This window comes from Pseudorasbora parva, chromosome 3 (genome assembly GCF_024679245.1).
Source record: "Pseudorasbora parva isolate DD20220531a chromosome 3, ASM2467924v1, whole genome shotgun sequence".
In the NCBI taxonomy this organism is placed as follows: Eukaryota; Metazoa; Chordata; class Actinopteri; order Cypriniformes; family Gobionidae; genus Pseudorasbora; species Pseudorasbora parva.
The window spans coordinates 54,617,741-54,637,277 of NC_090174.1; the positions used below are offsets into that span (position 1 = coordinate 54,617,741).

At 39.4% G+C, this 19,537-nt stretch overlaps 1 protein-coding gene across 4 annotated transcripts in view; it reads left to right on the top strand.

Moving 5' to 3' along the window:
* Positions 1–345: 345 nt before the first annotated feature.
* The window catches only part of prodhb (proline dehydrogenase (oxidase) 1b), a 51,125-nt gene continuing 31,933 nt past the window's right edge, over positions 346–19,537 (top strand). The window contains exons 1-4 of one of the 4 annotated variants that reach the window (XM_067439522.1): positions 346–746; positions 6,652–6,860; positions 14,856–14,911; positions 14,987–15,136. In XM_067439522.1, coding sequence (XP_067295623.1) covers positions 459–746; positions 6,652–6,860; positions 14,856–14,911; positions 14,987–15,136 — 703 coding nt within the window. In that variant the 5' untranslated portion in view covers positions 346–458. The remainder of the gene's footprint in view (positions 747–6,651; positions 6,861–14,855; positions 14,912–14,986; positions 15,137–19,537) is intronic. The other 3 variants (XM_067439524.1, XM_067439523.1, XM_067439525.1) reach the window with 3 other exon arrangements.

The window sequence follows — 19,537 nt, forward strand, 5'->3', positions numbered from 1 at the left end:
ATACTATGTTTGGTTCTATATGCTAAAAATATATTAATTAATAACGACAAAAGCAAGATTTCATTTGGCATACTCAGTATATAATTTTTGTCTTACTGTGTCCTGTTTTGACATATGCTACCACCACATAACCTATATTAGCTCTGTGTGTAACCCTCGTTAACTAAAATAATCTGTACATTTATTTACACCTCGGAATTATATAAATGGCGATATTTCTTTAATGGAACGTTTATGTAACAGCAGAATCCTTTTATGGCATCCCATGCGTGTGTTACGTCGGTAAACAGGAACGTCACCGGATTTGTACCAATCAGTAAGCCGAGCTTTAATTATAGGGCGGGACCCCACAGGTAGCGTTTAATGTGCGCTCAAGGACAGCGTGGTTTCCATAAACATCAGGCGTGCTGTGTTTGTTTTATGCCCTTTGTCAGTAACGTTATAGAAGTGTTGAACTGATGTCTCTCCGCAAAACTCTTCCTGCTTTTGCCCTCGCGACTCGTGACAGCAACATTGGGAGTTTGGTGCTCTCCACTCGTCATGGTTATCACCGGAGTGTGCAAGCGTTACATCCAACCAAAGCAAACACACCTCAAGAGGAGCATGTATCCTTCAGTAACAAGATCTCCATTGACTTTGAACAGACCAAAGAAGCTTACAAGAGCAAAGACACTCTTGAGTTACTTCGAAGCTTGGTAGTTTTTAAACTGTGCACCTATGACATCCTGGTTGATAAGAACAAAGAGGTATGTAGTGCTTATAGAATGCATAGAATTGAAAAAAGGAGTATCATCCTGTTCGTGCATCATGTACTGTATATGATATACTGCTCTTGTGTTATTGTCCCGGATGATTGACAGTAATGGCACCTTGCCAGAGAGAAGTCATGTGGTTAGAGTGTAAAGTTACCAGAGCCAAAGATTACTGGCAAGGACAGATAGATGAACCTCTTTTTGACCTTTAGGCGACTTGGAGGTGGAAAACACACTGAACATATGTGTTTACTCAGGGTTTCAGCCCTTGCAGAGTAAAGGGACCAGATGTTCAGAAAATTTATGAGCTTCAGATAAAACCAAAAATGAAATTGTAATCTTTAACTTTCATTTAAAAGGCTATGTAACAATTTATATAGTAAGCTAATGTATGTATAGGATTGATAATAATAATTTATGAAGGATCATGTGACAATGAAGACTGGAGTGTAAGGATAGTGATAATTTAGCTTTGCCTTCACAGGAATACATTACATTTTAAAATATATATTAAAAAAATGTTATTTTAATGTGTAATAATATTGAACAATATTGCTGCTAATAATGAAATAAGTATTCAATGAATTAACTTAAACGATTAATTTAAGAATGGTTGTCTTCATGAATAAGCCATTGAATCACTGTGCCCTGTTTTAACGAGCACATGGCACAGGCGCACCTAGAGCGTATCCGAATCAACTTTTGCAGTTTTAACAACAGAGGCGGAAAAAACGGTCCGTGCGCTAGGTGCATTGGTCCAAAAGGGTTGTTCCTAGTCCGTTAATGAGTCGTGGGCATGTTTTGGGCATAACATGCAGTAAACCAATCAGAGTCAGTCTCATCTTCCATTCCCTTTAAAAGCCAGCGCCACACCACACTTGCACCACGGCGGATTCACTATTTACATGGCAGAATTTGTGAGTGTAGACTGAACGCTTCTCTGGAGAGGAATCCTTTTTTTATATAAATGTTTACGGTGTGTGTATGTGTGTGTGTAAAGTAATCAGTGTATGTGCATCGTAGACCCATCTATAGAATACTAATGTGCCCTTTAAATAACAAAAAATGAGTGCGCTCTGGCACAGTCAGTTTCAGTGTCCTCAAGATAGCAGTGTGTTAACAATGCGTCTGAACACACCTCGTTTCAAACCTGCATGCCCATGAGCGAACATATGGGCACGAGTGCATTTGCTATTTAAGCAAGATGGCACTGGACGTAAAAAGGATAACTGTGTTGGGCTATAACTAGCAAAAAACACTTGTCGCGCCTGGCGTCGTATTGCGGCAGGTGTATATTAGGGCCCATTGACGTGAAACACTGCAACAGCAACTTTTGGGCTGTCCAATCAGATCATTCATTAAAAATTAATTCCTTTCATCACTGCAGGGCTTTTACACACCATTGGTGTTAACATATTAAATAATCTACAGACTAAATCATTAGTTGTAACTGGTAGTTTTTAGTTTAGTAATTAGTGCTATCTTTATAGACGTTCAATCGATTTTACCTCCTTAATCTAGTGTATATATATATATATATATATATATATATATATATATATATATATATATATATATATATATATATATATATATATATGTGTGTATGTATTCGGCCCCCTTGAACTTTGCGACCTTGTACCACATTTCAGGCTTCAAACATGAAGTGGAATGAAATTTATTGGATATTTCAAACTTTTTTTAACAAATCAAAAACGGAAAAATTGGGCGTGCAAAATTTTTCGGCCTCCTTAAGTTAATACTTAGTTGTGCCACCTTTTGCTGCGATTACAGCTTTAAGTCGCTTGGGGCCAACCATTCCATTGTAGATTTTGCTTTATGTTTTGGATCATTGTCTTGTTGGAAGACATATCTCTGTCCCAGTCTCAGGTCTTTTGCAGACTCCATCAGGTTTTCTTCCAGTGTGGTCCTGTATTTGGCTCGATCCATCTTCCCATCAATTTTAACCATCTTCCCTGTCCCTGCTGAAGAAAAGCAGGCCCAAACCATGATGCTGCCACCACCATGTTTGACAGTGGGGATGGTGTGTTCAGGGTGATGAGCTGTGTTGCTTTTAGCCAAACATAACGTTTTGCATTGTTGCCAAAAAGTTCAATTTTGGTTTCATCTGACCAGAGCACCTTCTTCCACATGTTTGGTGTGTCTCCCAGGTGGCTTGTGGCAAACGTTAAACAACACTTTTTATGGATATCTTTAAGAAATGGCTTTCTTCTTGCCACTCTTCCAGAAAGGCCAGATTTGTGCAGTATACGACTGATTGTTGTCGTATGGACAGAGTCTCCCACCTCAGCTGTAGATCTCTGCCGTTCATCCAGAGAGATCATGGGCCTCTTGGCTGCATCTCTGATCAGTCTTCTCCTTGTATGAGCTGAAAGTTTAGAGGGACGGCCAGGTCTTGGTAGATTTGCAGTGGTCTGATACTCCTTCCATATTATCGCTTACATAAGCTTAATCAACAAAATATTGTTTATTTATTTCAGTCCAGCAGACCAGCGCAATGTTTGCCATTAAGTGTAGCAAAAGCATATTTTTTATATTTGAGGCTCGATGTGCTGCGGTGATACGCATATTCCTTGTTGTATAGCTTGCACACAACCATGCTCTTGTCAACGCTTCCATCCTTTCATTTTTTTTAAACAAAATTTCCCATCCACGGGGCCAAGCAAAGCGGTCTCATCAGCTTCTTCGTTCATGTGTTGTTGTCCTGACTCGTCTCGTGAACATTCGTGAACGCTAGTTGGTGTTCCAGTATAATCGGTCTGTCGAAACTCATTCATTGAAAAACGTTCCGCGTTGCAAAAAATAAGTGTGGTTAAAATTTTTATTTATTTTTTGCGTAATTAATCTTAATTAACGCGTTAAAGTCCTGTAATTAATAAATCTTAACTAACACATTAAAATACTCGGCCCTAATATATATTTAGCATATGTAAGCCCGTCCAAATCGTCCCAATAGAGGCTAACGGTCCGTGGGTGAAAGTCGCTGCGCTCTCTGTATTTTAAGCTGGGCAAAGGAATTTAATTCCAATTTATCTTTATCTGACTCCATTTTATTATGACCTCGAAATTAGGTTAGAATGTCAATTGGTTATTTGATAATTTATATTTAATAGTTAACCACACATTTAATTATTGTGTTTAACCCTTTGTTGAAATTATACCCATTCGTAATATACTAGAGATAGTTAATAAGTCAATATATCAAAATGTAGCAATTTATTAAAGGTGCACCATGCAACTTTCCGTCCACTGGAGGGCGCCTATTATAAACAAAGGCGGAGTTTGATGACGCCAAGTGTGAGCGCAGTATCTTGGGACATGTGGTCTTCACCTCACAGCCGGTGGAAAATAGGACTCGGGCAGAAATCATGTTGATGGATGCGGTTATTAAAGGGGGGGTGAAACACTCAGTTTCAGTCAATCTCATGTCAATCTTGAGTACCTATAGAGTAGTATTGCATCCTTCATATCTCCAAAAAGTCTTTAGTTTTATTATATTTATAAAAGAAATATAGGCTGTACCGAGTCGTTCCGGAAAAAAACGAGCGCCTGGAGGCGTATCGTGTGGGCGGAGCTAAAGAATGACGATCGCGAACAAAGCGGTGACGTCCTCAAGCGTGGAGAAACTCATGGCTATCACAGATATGATCCAGAATCATTCGGAGGCTGAAATAAATTGAACAGGAGAAACAGCAGCAGCAGGACGTCCGTCTCTGTGGTATGTACTGTATTTAGTGGCCTGTCAACATTTGTGTGTCTTTACTCGCAGTTTATGAGGACATGATTCGGTTTATGGACTATTGTATGCGACTAGACCTTAGAGGTAGCAAGCAAAACGGTTTTGCACGTCAGACTAGTGTAACGTTATACATAGAACAACAATAGAGTCCGTTAGCGCATTTGAATGACGAAGCACGCGATCGTGTCGTTTACTGATGTTCACTCACGCGACGATAGCCAACAGCACAGACATTTGAAGCAGTTTTACTCACCGGCTGCTTCCAAAGCAGGACCGAACCTTTATCACTGGGACCGCTCCGTCAAAAACACACTTCTTTGGTATGATTTGGTAAAGTCCTGACAGCAGTGAACGGTAGAGATCCACTTTTGCGACGCGACTGAAGCGATGTTGTGAAGCTTCCCATCATTTCTGCGTTCAAATCGGTTCAAATGCAGCGCTGCCTTCCCGGAATGCTGTGTTGAAGCGTTGAAGTCACCCATAGGAATAAAGTGGAGTGCGGCGCCTGGATCGACTGGATCTGCACCTGAGAGAGTGTTTACGGCGTGCATTTCCTCTCTCGCTCCAGTCATGCGCAAGCACCCTACCGGGAGAAGAGCCCGTATGGCCCATACAAGGACCTTCCGATCTCTTAACGCCAACCCGAGCCATACTCGAAAAAAACTCTCAGAAACTTGTGAGAAACCGGAAGGAGTATTTTTAACACAGAAATACTCCATCAAACGTCCAACATTAGTTTTTAAAAAATTGTCTGTGTTTAGGATGGGAATCCAAGTCTTTAACAGTGTAAAAAGCTCAGTATGCATGAAACAGCATTTCACCCCCCCTTTTAACGTTACTGTAGTGTGAAGCAGAGCAGGGCCGAGTGTTGTGGAGCTGAACACGGCCGCTGGAGCGATTGTTATACAAACACACGGCCCGCGAGCACCGGGACTTTTATTATGACAGGACGGGACACAGTTGCCGGGGCGCACGCACTTCTGCTTTTTCCGATTATGATTATAAGGTAAAGCAGCTCTGTTTATCATATTAGATACATTTAAGTGTGTTTAAAATGATGTTATGACGTTACTATGTGCGTTCGCTCTGCGCTGCTGTGACGTTCACACTGCTAAATAAAACCGAGGGTAACGCAGATATGACGCGATTGACAGGCGACTCGCTCAAACGCTATGCTGAAACGTCCCGGTCCTTAGTTAAAATAGCAAATTTTTCACAATTTACAAATAGTTGGAAACATTTGGGATATTGTAAGTACTCAACTGAACAAAATATATAACACTGGCCTAGTGGTTTTTGGAGAGTTTACTGCAAAAATACTACATAGTGCACCTTTAACAGTCAGGTAAATGTGTAATGCCAATTACATAATCAATTAAAAGATAATCCGTATAACATCAAACTTGACTGACTTCTTACCTGACTTCTGAAAATTACATAGTGTCTGGAGACACTAAACGTTACGGGCTGATCCATATAAGATTCCAGCCTTACACTTAATTTATAACAGATCACAGTGACAATCCATCATTATTTCCATGAATGAACTGAACATTAAATTTCAAATAACCCCTGATAACATCCACATAAAGTTTTGTGCTAAAGCACAAAATAAGATATTTTGAACAATAATAAATAGTAGTTGCTATTTATAAAGAGTGTAAGATACTATTTTCACTTCTGTGTTGTTGTACATTAAACTGTATGCAATAACATGAATGTAAAGTATTATATTTAATAAAATTATTAAATGGATGCTGCATTATTGGGAAAATAAATGCCTTATTGAAAACTAATGTCTTTCCAATCTGATACATGAATAAAACTGATACACATAAAACAAATCTGCTGTAATTTTGTCTGACCCAACCAGATGTCAGTGTGTTTACTGAGTGCCTCTGCTATCAAGGAGGGCTATTTACTCTTAGTTGAAGTAGACACTCCGGGAAAAAAAAATTCTATGGAAGTCAATGGGGCCGACAAACTGTTAGTTACCCATCTTCTTCAAAATGTCAAGAAATGTACACAGGTTTGGAACAACTTGAGAGTGAACTGTCCCTTTACTCATGGCTAAAAAGTGAAATCAGATAATACTGTAATATGTCTCTGCTTTGAAAACATTATTTCTGTCTCCTACAGATAATAGATCTCAGCCGAAAGTTGTTGGGACAGAAGATGTTTGAGCAGGTTATGAAGATGACGTTCTACGGTCAGTTTGTGGCAGGTGAGGACCATCAGTCCATCAGGCCTGTAGTGCAGAGGAACCAAGCGTATGGAGTGGGAGCTGTGCTGGATTATAGCGTAGAAGAGGATCTCTCACAGGAAGAAGCTGAGAGGAAAGAGATGGAGTAAGTGGTCTGTTGTAGTCCTGGGGTCTCATTTATAAAGTGTGCGTACGCACAAAACGGGGCTAGAAACGTACGTACGCCAGTTCCCACGCAAAGGTTGTGATCTAAAAAAAACAAACCTGACGGGAGAATGTGGGCACTTTTAAGCAAACTTTGAGCAGTGCGTACACATTCTGGAGATGAAGAGAATTGGCGACAGATGGTGAGCTCGTGAACTGAAGTAATAAATGTGAGAAGAAGGATTATAAGAATTAATGACATTTATTTTCACTCCGTTCCATACGTTATATCCACATTATCATAAAGATTAAATCCAACAGTGTTATTTGTGCTGATTGTTTTAGGCTATATGCATCTAGTAAAATCCAAACGTAATTCAAAATGTCAATAATTTAAAAAATGTTAAAAATAATAATCAGTGCTGCCTCACAGTCACATCTTCCACAACGGGAGCGCAGGAGGAGATGGCGCGATGTGATACAGAATAGCATGAAATACCCTTTTATTAGAGAACTGCAGAACAGTGTAAAAACGAAATAATTACCTTAAAGCTACACTGTGTAACTTTTTTTAGTTTATTCTTAGCTAAAAACACTTAGTTCTTTCAAAAATATGTGTTCATTAATGTATATTTACTTCTTTCAAGTAATAAAGTATTCTCATAAGTTTATAATATGCCATTGAAAATACATACGGGTGAGGGGTTCGAATGCCGGTCGCCATGTTGCCCCTCCATCTTGAAAGTACATTAGCCAAAGAGGGACATACCCGTAAATTCAAGCTTCGCCTTTCGCATTTTAACACTCGATGGCACCGTGTCTAATGTAAAGAGGGGGATTGCCATGTTAATCTTGGACTAAATCGGCCACCGTAGTAGTTAAAACAAAATTGGAATTGAGAGGAACAGAAACTGGATGGTCATATACCTTTACACCGCTAGATGGGGGAAAATATCACACAGTGTAGCCTTAATGTACATATATCATAAAATGTCAAAGTCTGCAAATACAGTCATGAAGCACAATCGTTACTTGTCATCATCAGTCCTAGCCTACTATTAGTACATTTCAAAACCGTCATGAAGAAGCATGTGTTCACTTAACATTCTTGTCTTAAATTTTAGCCAACAAATTAATTATGTGATTTTGTCAAGGTGTTAACGATCGGTCTATTTGTTAGAAACATATAAATCCTCCGGTAACCTGGGTATTTAATGCTTCATGGAGGATTACGCCAATGGCAGAATAAGGAGAGAACGAGTATTCATTCAGGGACATTATCAGCAAAATTGCATGATTTTTATTTGATTTTAAGTGTTAAAAATGAACAAAATATTTTTTATTTAAAATAATAATAAAAAATACCTGAGAAGTATTTTATACAATTTTGTTTTTATTGATATTTTGATATTTTTATTCTACAACATGAAAAGGATATTGGATGATTTTCAGCAATATAATGTGTAAGGCACATGGCATTTATAGTCCATATCTAATATTTTTCAATGTATTTTACCTTATGACAGTGTTAAACATGGTTTCACATGGATGGGAATATGCATGCAAATGATATGCAGATGAGGTCATGCATAGTAAAACTAGGCGTTGTAAGCTCCATATATGGTGATTTCGGGGAGGAGACAGCACAATATGCTGCTGGCTGTGATTTATAAAGGGATTTTTGCGCAGCTTCTGGTATACACATGGTTTTATAAATCAGAATTTTTTTTGTGCGTACGCAAAATCTAGCTTTTGTACGTTAGTACACTTTTAGGATGAAATCTGCGCAAAGTTTTATAAATGAGACCCCAGGTCCTTACATCTGAAAACTACCATGTTTAGGCTGCTTCGATCGATCGTAGGTACCAAGATGACTGGAAAGATTTGTTGGCAATTGAACAAAATTCAGTGTCTATCGTCTAGATGGGAGAATGTTACTCATGTTACTCAAGATGTTCAACTGAACATTTTAACTGGTTCAGAATGGACCAATTAAGGGCCAAATAAATAAATCAATGATATAGTCAACAGAATTTAAATGAGTGCAATTATTTTGCTCCATAGAGAGCTATATTGCTCAATTTAAAGCAGCTCATTACGAATTTTTGCTCTCCTAATATCAACCTGCAGTTTTGGGCAGTTAGTTTAGTGAATACTTAAGTGTTTTAAAACTTTCTCCCTTCTTGGCTCTCCTAGTTTGCGTGGCAGTGTGCATCTAAAATCTATCTGTCTGAATTGGTCTTTAAGACCTGCTTTGCATCAAACTAACTACTTCTCGGTTGAGGGCCTAAAGGTTAATGGCCATGCTGTGATTTGTGCTCATGCAGAGAGCTCACAGAAATAGCCTAAGATTTGATCTGCTGTCACAGATGTAAACAAAGAGCTGAGAACCTATTGGTTGTTTTGGTCAAGGCCTATTGTTTCTGATTGGCTTATATTCTGGCTATCAACACGCTCACTGTTTAGGAATTTGGTCTCATGGTTCACATACAAATGGAGAGCTGAGCTCTATTACCACAAGTGAAAATGTTTTATAGTAGTTTATACTGTATTGAGACAACAGTAGGATTATTTGGGGGGATGCGGTGCCTTATTAAGGCTTGGACACCCCCAAAAAGAAGTCAAATTAAATTACTAGACTTATTTTATTTGACAAAACATGGAGAGATATGGAGTTTCCCTAATCAGTCACTTAGGATTTGTAAAAAACTTTATGTATTATTTCCATGCTACTATCTCTGATCGTATATATTAAACTTTGGAGTTTAATTGCAATCTTGAGAAGTAATCAGACTCACAAAGCATGTAAGTATATGTCGTCTAAGCTATAATAACCCCCCAAAAAAGTAGGCGCTTTTTGTTTTATAAATTCATTTTTGAAAGTGTGTAACTCAGGCCTTGTGTGCTCTAGGACCCTGCAGACAGTTTGGGCTGTTTCCACTAAATTCCAAAAAAATAGTGGAAGAAAGAAGTTTGTCTGTGTCATGTTGTATGCAAGATTTATTTAAATGGGATTGAAGGGATATATAATATGCGATGGCCTATAAAATCATGCCTCGATGGTCATATCGGTTTTGGTAGCAAAAGGGGGACCAGCACAATATTAGGATAAAGTCATAATGTTATGCCTTATTTGTGCATATTGCAGTTTGTTAATATATATGAGCAGCACAGCACTATGGACAGATCAGTGGTTTTCAAATGGCAAACCGCAGTTCATTTCCAGACCCCAGCCTGGTTTCATCCGGACCTTGGAACATAATTATGCCATTTTACCATTTCCACAGTTTAAAGTGAGCGGCACGTCAAAACAGTGGAGCAGTTCATTTTTATCTGGAGTCATCCATCATTCAAGCCCTTTCCGCTCTGTGCACGTGGCTTTTTTTCTCCCTCTAAAGTCTTAGTGCCACATTAAGAGCAGTATATGACACGGTTATATTAACAACAGTAGCAGAAACACAGTAGGCAGCAAGATAGATCATTTTGCTAAAACACTGCAGAAAACACACATTATTTGACATACAGTTTTATCTGGTTAGAAATGCATTGTCCTGAACTCTACTTGGAAATTTGTTTTTAATAATTTTGAATGATAACCCTTTGTCATTCTTTCCGACCTGGATCTCAACCTTTGACCTTTTTATTACCAACCAGGTCCTTAACCATTAGCATCACCTACATTTCAACAGCTGTGTCAATGTTATGACATTTGATTTTAAAAATGTCTTCATTTGTTCCTGTCATTGACCTTTTGGAAATTCCAGAGCGTCAGAGCCACACCCGTGGGTCTCCTGCTGGAAATATAAATAAAATGTATTGCCTGAGAACTGAGAGAGAGGGAGAGAGAGAAGGAGATATAGATGATATGCCATTTGGATTATGAGGAAAAGCCAGTGATACAGAGTGAGATCCAATAAATGGACTTCTTTTCCACATCACTGCTCTCATTTCTGAACGACGCTGTCAGAGGTCTGAGCAATTTTATAGGCGTCCTGCCTCAGATTACTCTGCAGAGATAAGTGCAGTTCTCCCTATCGCCCGAGAGAGGCGCTAAATCACCACGATCGCTCTCCTCACAAAGAAAATGAGCTGAAATGGAGCGTTTATTGGAAATGCTCTTTACAACCACAGAGGACCCTGGCTGGTCACTGGCTAATAAAAGCTAATTTATGTCCGTGATGTGTGTTTTAGAGCCTCTGCCCCTATCAATATTGCATTAACATCCACCCCAATGGATCCTGTAATGCTGTTATACAGAATAGAGTGCTCAGCTTGGCTTTTCTGCATTATCAAGGGTGTGATAGAGGGAGAATGCTGGAGGATGTGGCATTTGAGTAGGTTGCCATCTAATATGCAGGAACCCAGGCTGATCATTCCATGACTTCTCAGATGCCATTTCTGCCTTGTATATTTTTTTGGGGGGAGCTGTTATTGGTATGTTTTGTTTTGAGCAGACAGCCTTTATTATAATAATAGCCATCGGTCGGCTGTAATTGACTTGTGAGTATTGATTTATGAATTATCTGCCATGTAACATTCAGCTGATGTCAGCCCAAGACAATTCCACAAAATCTCTTTGCTTGCAAAATAAATAATTAATAAACACGCAGAAGCCCTAAACTCAAGTCGGACGAAGGTGTCTTGAGAGAGGATGAGAGGATAGCGATGTCTCTGGCTCACAGATGGCACAGGGTGAGTATCTGTAAAAGTGAGACAGTTGCGATAAACCTTATTAATTTAACTTTTTTTTTTTTTAACCACGGACAGGGGAAGTGAATAATAGTGGCACCATGGCATCTGTTAGTGGGTTGGATATATTAGGCAGCAAGTGAACATTTTGTCCTCAAAGTTGATGTGTTAGAAGCAGGAAAAATAGAGAAGCGTAAGCATTTGAACGAGTTTGACAAGGGCCAAATTTTGATGGCTAGACTACGGGGTCAGAGCATCTTCAAAACTGCAGCTCTTGTGGGGTGTTCCCGGTCTGCAGTGGTCAGTATCTATCAAAAGTGCTCCAAGGAAGGAACAATTGTGAACCGGCGACAGGGTCATTGATACACGTAGAGAGCGAAGACTGGCCCATGTGGTCTGATCAAACAGACAAGCTTCTGTAGCTCAGATTTCTCATATTAATGCTGGTTCTGACAGAAAGGTGTCAGAATACACAGTTCATCGCAGTTGGTTGTGTGTTGGGCTGTATAGCCGCAGACCAGTCAGGGTGCCCATGCTGACCCCTGTCCACCGCTGAGAGCCAACCGTGGGCACATAAGCATCAGAACTGGACCATGGATCAATGGAAAAAAGTGGCCTGGTTTGATGAATCACATTTTCTTTTACATCACGTCTGGCTGGGTGCGTGTGCATAGCTTACCTGAGGAACACATGGCACCAGGATACACTATGGAAAGATGGCAAGCCGGCAGAGGCAGTGTGATGCTGTGGGCAATGTTCTGCTGGGAAACCTTGGGTCCTGCCATCTATGTGGATGTTACTTTGACACGTACCACCTACCTAAGCATTGTTGCAGACCATATACACCCTTTCATGGAAAGGTATTCCCTGGTGGTTGTGGCTCTTTCAGGAGGATAATGCGCCTGCCACAAATGCTGAGATGCATGGCATGCAGAAGTCGGCAACTTTTTGCAGAATCAATAGTTAAAGGCTTCCAAACTTGTGTGGCCTTCAGATCAGCTCAAGAACAGTGCATAGAGAGCTTTGTAGATTGTGTTTCCATTGCCGAGCAGCGGCATCCAAGCTTTACATCACCAAGTGCAATGCAAAACGCCGGATACAGTGGTGTAAAGCACGCCGCCACTGGACTCTAGAGGAGACTTGTTCTCTATGGTGATGAATCACACTTCTGTCTGGCAATCTGATAGACGAGTCTGGGTTTGGTGGTTGCCAGGAGAACGGTACTTGCCTGACTGCATTGTGGTAAAGTTTGGGGAAGGGAGGGTTATTGTGCGTGGGCTTGTTTTTCAGAGGTTGGGCTTGACACCCTTAGTTCCAGTGAAAGGAAGTCAATGATTCAGCATACCAAGACATTTTGGACAATTTCATGCTCTCGATTTTGTGGGAACAGTTTGGGGATAGCCCCTTCCTGTTCCAACTAGGGGTGTAAGAAAATATCGATACACGTATCGATAGCGATATTTTGTTTGGCGATACTGTATCGATTCTCAAAAACAATGTATCAATATTTATTTATTTATTTATTTACATCCAAGATTCGTGGCTTTGTGTTCGAATTAAACCACAGACTGCATACAACCCAACCGCTAGATGGCAGTGTTATCTCAGATCATAACTGACGTGCGGAGCTGGAGAAGCGCAAGGTGTGTGTGTGTGTGTGTGTGTGTGTGTGTGTGTGTGTGTGTGTGTGTGTGTGTGTGTGTGTGTGTGTGTGTGTGTGTGCATTAACAAACCTCAGAAGACGATAGAATTATTCCGCTCCCGCGGTTTACAGAGCTGAAGTTTGGACTCATTTTGGCTTCATCCACTAAGGTAATCGACAAGTCATTTTGATTGCAAAATAGGCCACGTTAAAATCCAGTTCTCGGAAAACATTGAATCAGAGAGCTTGCTTAACATCCTGCCGTCATCCATGTTGCTGAGAAGCATTTCGATAGAATATAGCACATTTTCCTCAGTAACAAAATAAGCACACACCAAAACTGACAGCAGTGGCAGCAGAACGAAAGCATCAGATCATAGCGATGTGGATATGGATACACCAACTCTGCAGTTCAGTAGCCTACTTGAAATGGGACTTTATACAAAAGACTAAGTTAAAGAAAACAGCTTTACTTGTCATGTTTTATGCATATGGTTGTGTTCTTTATTCTTTTAAATTAATCTTTCTAAAAAAAATTCGTACAATATCGCAATATATCGTATTGTAAGCCCCTATCGTGATACGTATCGTATCGCCAGATTCTTGGCAATACACAGCCCTAGTTCCAACGTGACCAATGGCAATGTCCATAAAGACATGGATGAGCAAGTTTGGTGTGAAGGAACTTGACTGGCCTGCACAGAGTCCTGACCTCAACCCAATAGAACACATTTGGGATGGATTAGTGCGGAGACTGTGAGCCATTCATAATAATTATTGATCGTTATAAATACTAATGAATGAATTATTAATTTAATTAATTTCTAATACATAATAATATATGCATAATTTGAGTAATTGCAGCAAATACTACCATTTCAATACACTACCTTTTTACTTTTTATGCATTGTTTTATTTTGTGATTTTGAGACAAAACAAGAAGTTTTACATTAAACATACATTTATTTTCTTTTGCATTCATATTCAGTTCCTGCATTTTGATAGTAATACCTGAAGTGATGGTCTCACGTCATTTAAAAATGAGTAAGATCCTGGTCAAAATCTGAAGACTATCTTTGCCATATGTTGCCTGTAGAAGTCTCTTTTGTTTAGCTGCAGGCTGAGGCATTGACTGAGCACTTTTAGCCTGTCCGCTAATGACCCCGTCAACATCTCAACATTCCTTCCTGTTGGAACATTACAGACGTCAAAACATTGTCTCCACTGAGCCGCCCCATGCAGCGTGAGCGCGGCAGTGTGGGTGGATGGGGAAGTGCGGAGGCCGTTCGAAGGATGTGGAGATCACAGGAACTCAATCTAAACAAATCACTGCCCCATGTGGCTGTCTAACCTTTGAGTTGGTTTGAATGCCTGGCCCAAGCATCAGTGTAATACAGCAGAGAGTTTAGCTGCATCAGGGTATAAGCATAGACATCAGCCGGGAGTCAGTGTGTGACTCTGTAAGTGCTGACCCTGAAATATAGAAGGGAAACAAATAGCAGAAGTGCACCACAGTAAAGTGACTTCATAGCAGCCTCTGCAGTTATTATTGATTCCTCTCTACAGAAACTGCTGTTTCTTCATTTTGTTGGTAAAGGTCTCTAAAAAGACCTAAAGAACAAGTAGCTGGTTTCATTAGACCCCTGTTTTATTAAAAATGTCAGTTTCTCTCTCTTTTTTGATAGATCTTGCATGTCTACATCAGAGAAGGAAAGCCCTGGTGAGTATCTGAACTTTTTTAACGTTTCAGTTCTTTTGTAGTATTGAAACAAAAGGTCAAATTTTCCCTTTTCAGGAGCTGACCACCGGGAGAAGAAGTTCACAGCCCACCGTAAGTTTGGAGATCGTCGTGAAGGCGTGACGAGCGCTCGTACATATTTCTATGCCGATGAGGCGAAATGTGACCAGCACATGGAGACTTTCCTGAAATGCATCAAAGCCTCAGGTAACAGACCATCTGTAAAAACTGATTAGTAATTAACTTTGGAATTGGACTCCGTTTACAAGCAAAACAAATGCCAGAAGCTACAAATGCAGTGATCAAAACGCACAAACGAGTACAAGTCAACAACAGTCAATTTAATTTCTTTGACCTTCATATGATGTTGATTAGCCACAACTAATATTTTACACAACTAAAACTTTTTTAATTTTAAAATTTAAAACAGTGCTACAGTTCTGATCTTTTTTACTCAAAGGCCCCCAATTGTACAGCATAATTTCAAAACATTTTAATAAAAGTTAGATCATCTTAATTTGATTTTAATAAAAGTAATGTATTGATTTGAAAAATTTGAAAATCAACCCGAGGCCCTTATGGAAGTTTGCATAGGCTCGTTCAGGTTGAGAATCTTTCGTTATAGAAGTGTGCAATCCAAGCAATTGTTCAAGATGAGGTTTGCCAGAAAATGCAGCTAAATACACAAGCCAAATATTGTGAGAGAATACCAAATATTTGAGAGTACCAGTGTTCATGGGCAGGGGTGCCTTTAGATAAACAGAGGACCCTGGGCTACAGCAGTACAGTATCCCGGAGAGAAATGTCACTTGGCCATTAGTCAGACATTTCAATTTGTGCTCTCGTGTGAATGATTTCAAATGACATTCTTCCTTGTTTTTCTAGCTGAAAAGTCCTTGATAACATCAGAAAAAAACTACTTTTAGAGAATGTTGCTCTCTTCAGACTTTGTCTTTTTTTCGTTTCTTGTTTTTAAGCAAGGCCGGTTTTGAAAATGACTGCTCAATAGCTACATATTTACACTGTCAGTATTTGGGATTGACAACTGCTTTAGAGATTCTTGAAATATCATATTTACGTAGTTTTCAAGTCTCGCTATTAACAAATTGCTTATTACCATTTATGTTACTAGGACAGATGTCTTCAACCCTGATCCTGGGGACCCACTGTCCTGCAAAGATTTATTTCCAACCTGCTTCAGCAAACCTGCCTGCATTGTGAACAAGGGATCCTGAAGAGCTTGATTAGCTTCACCTGTCTTTGATTAGTGTTGGAGCTAAACTCTGCAGGACAGTGGGTCCCCAGGAGCATATGGTGCAATATGGTGACGATGACGAAATAGGGCGCAATTCACCTTTATTCCACAAGGTGGCAATGTCTGATACGCAATGATGAAGTGACATTTCACTCATACCTCTGACAGAAAACGAAACAATAATAATTATAATCTGCAAAACTTGAAATGGCTTAGTGATTTACTACAGAGTGCAAGTACTAAACACAATCAAATATTAGTGTCACTCTCTCTTGATGATGGATGTGGTCAAGAAGCTGTCAAATATTGATTTTGAAGATGTTGAAAATGAATTTAGAGAAAATGCTTGAGATCGCGAATATGAGTCAGATGCTGAATGCATTGGTAAACGAGCTCTGATGAGGACAGATGATGATGGTATTAAACATCTGCTCAAACTGAACCCTTCCAAGCTCCAAAAGGTAATGAAATATGTTTTGTTTTATTGTTCTGTAAGTGTTACTCTAACATCAGGAGTTTTACGCAACAGGTAGAGGTCTATCCACGTTAAATATAGATCCGGATCACTAACGACCCGAATATGTAAGAATGTTTGGCGAAACAGTCATGCATTTAAGGCTAAGATTATGCGCAAATAAACGCCGAAAATGAATGTGAAATATGAAACGTGACTTATCCATTCTAATTAATGATCGGAATAACGCATATCGACCACCGTTACTGTAAAATATGCCCGTATGTCCATTTAAACTCAAGTTTGGTCAAATGTGGATTATATCATTACACTGGCAAGAATATGGTTACATGTAAAGATGCTGTACCAAGTATGACAACGCTACATTCAACTGCTTTTGAAATACGGTGTTTTTTTCACTTCCTAAAAAGTAATCGTTTTGGACATGCGTGAGTTTCATCAGGCAGTGACGATATGTAAGTATATGTCAGTGGCATCATATCTGCTTAACTGTCGGTTTCCGCTTTATTCTTAGCAGTGTGAATAAGTGTCACAGCAGCCGCTGAGGGAACGCACAGAGTAACGTCATAACATAATTTTAAACACACTTAAATGTATCTAATATGATAAACAGAGTTATGTTACCTCAAACTCATGACTGTAAAAGTGGAAATAGCGCTGGGGACTGTCCCGTTATAATAAAAGTCCCACTGCTCGAGCCGTGTGTTGCGTAACAATCGCTCCAGCGTCCTCGCTCAGCTCCTCAACACTCGGTCCTGCTCTGCTTCATACTGCAGTAACATTAATAACCGCATCCATGAACATGATTTCTGCCCGATTCCTATCTCCATTCTTTTCCACCGGCTGTGAGGTGAAGACCCCATGCCCAAGATTATGCGTTCAAACCTGGCATCATCAAACACGGCCTCTAGCAGACGGAACAACTACAGTGTAGCTTTAATGTGAGCTGGATCCTGTTCTGGAAAATGTCAGATTTCGGATTTTTGCCTTCCGTTATGTATTTTTAAATGATCCGGAATTAACAAGTGCATTGCATCGTGGCAGTGCGTGCTATTGGACCCTTAACATTTTAATTAATCAGCTCTCATTGGTTGCTGCTTACTGCTTATTGTTTTGTGTGCAGTTGCAGAGTAGTGAGTAGCAGAAAGATTGGAGACTGTGTATATACCTGGCAAATTATTCTAATATTCTACTTTATTAATTATTCAAAATTATACATTTTTCATGTCCACAAGTAAAGCTGATGGTCTTTCTGATCAAAAGAGCCAGAGAAGTTGGAACTGCACCTCTGGACATTCTGATTATACTAATCAGGATAGTGGGAGACACTAGCAACGGGAGTTAGATCAGTCAGAATTTGATGTAATGAAAGAAGCAATCGTGAGTGAGAATATCACTGATCAGCTGAATGATATTATGTGGTCTTAAACTAGCTATATATTGTTACGCTAGTAATACACTAGGCTGTAGTAAGGGTCGTCCAAAAACTTGCAGCATTTCCCTGGATCAACATCTTTGTTGATCCTGAGACAACATTCCAATCAACCAGTCAGATTTAAGGGACACGTTTTCAGTTTAATGTCAAGTTTAGGCTTGCAACCAGGGTTAGGTGCTGCTACATCAGTGTTATTCTCCATCATTTCCCTTTAAATTTAAGGGTTAGAAAATTGGAAAAAATGGAAAAAAAATTCAGACAGGAATGTTGTTCCAGGATCAACAAATATGCCGACCTTCTGTCGTATTGGTTGGCCAAATTACGATTACCATCACCATTTAGTGATGTTTCTTTGTATGTTCTGGTAAAACAGAAAACGTATGGTCAGTGTCAGTCACAGCACTTTTTAATAGTGGTGCAGGGATAACATCAAAAACCCCTGGGTCCCTCGATATGGGGTTTTTAGCTTTTTTTTTTTAAATAATTTTTTTAAATAATTTATAAGAAACAAATGCTGCGGTAAAAATAACTTGATTAAACTTTGATTTTTTGAAGCTGTTATGTACATTTTTTTTTTTTTTTTTTTTGTAACTAGATAAGATAGTTTGGGGTGTGAGCAAGTCTGTAACACTCCTCACAGACGCTGAAGCCTCCACGCCTCGATCGCCCCCAGGTGATTGGTCCCAGTATAGGTCATAACCCCGGCCCCACCGTATTTTCTATTGGGTGCGAGACAAACTAAAAAATCAAATTATCAAAGTTTCTGTCATTTGTAGGCAGTTTTTATCATGATTTCATTCCAAGTGTTCGTTCTTTAAATATGTTTAGTGTTATTTATTTATTTGATGTTATTAAAAATGGGGGGTGTGACGTCATGAGGGACAGCTGAGATTGACAGCTTCTCATAGTCACTGAGGCACTAACAGAATTTTTTCGAGATTTTTGGGAGGAGATCGGAGCTTTAGCTTTAATTTTTACATTTCAGTTATTTCAGGGGAAGAGAATTAAGCTGTGTCATCCATGTTTTTTTACGGTCTGTGGGTGAGAGTGTTTTTTAAAACTCTTCTACTCTCAAGAAAACTTGCAGCAAGTTGATTTTTTTGTAATGCTGTCTTCAGGCTTCCGTCAAGCCTCGTTTTTCAAGACTTTAAATTTGAGCCTCTTTTAAAAAGTAATGGAATATCAAAATGTTCTTGCTTCGTGGAAAATGATGCAAACCTTTGCCCTGTAATTCCTTTAAAGGGGTGATTGAATTGAAAAATCAACTTTCCCTTGAGCTTTTGATAAATAAAAGGTCATGATAATATAAGATTATCCTGTAAGTTTCAGAGATGAAAACTTCCTTGTTAGTCAAAGAAAAGCTTTTATAGACACCAGGCTCATCGCGCGATGAAACACCGCCTCTACAGAATGTCTAATTCAGTAGCCCCGCCCACCGACTCA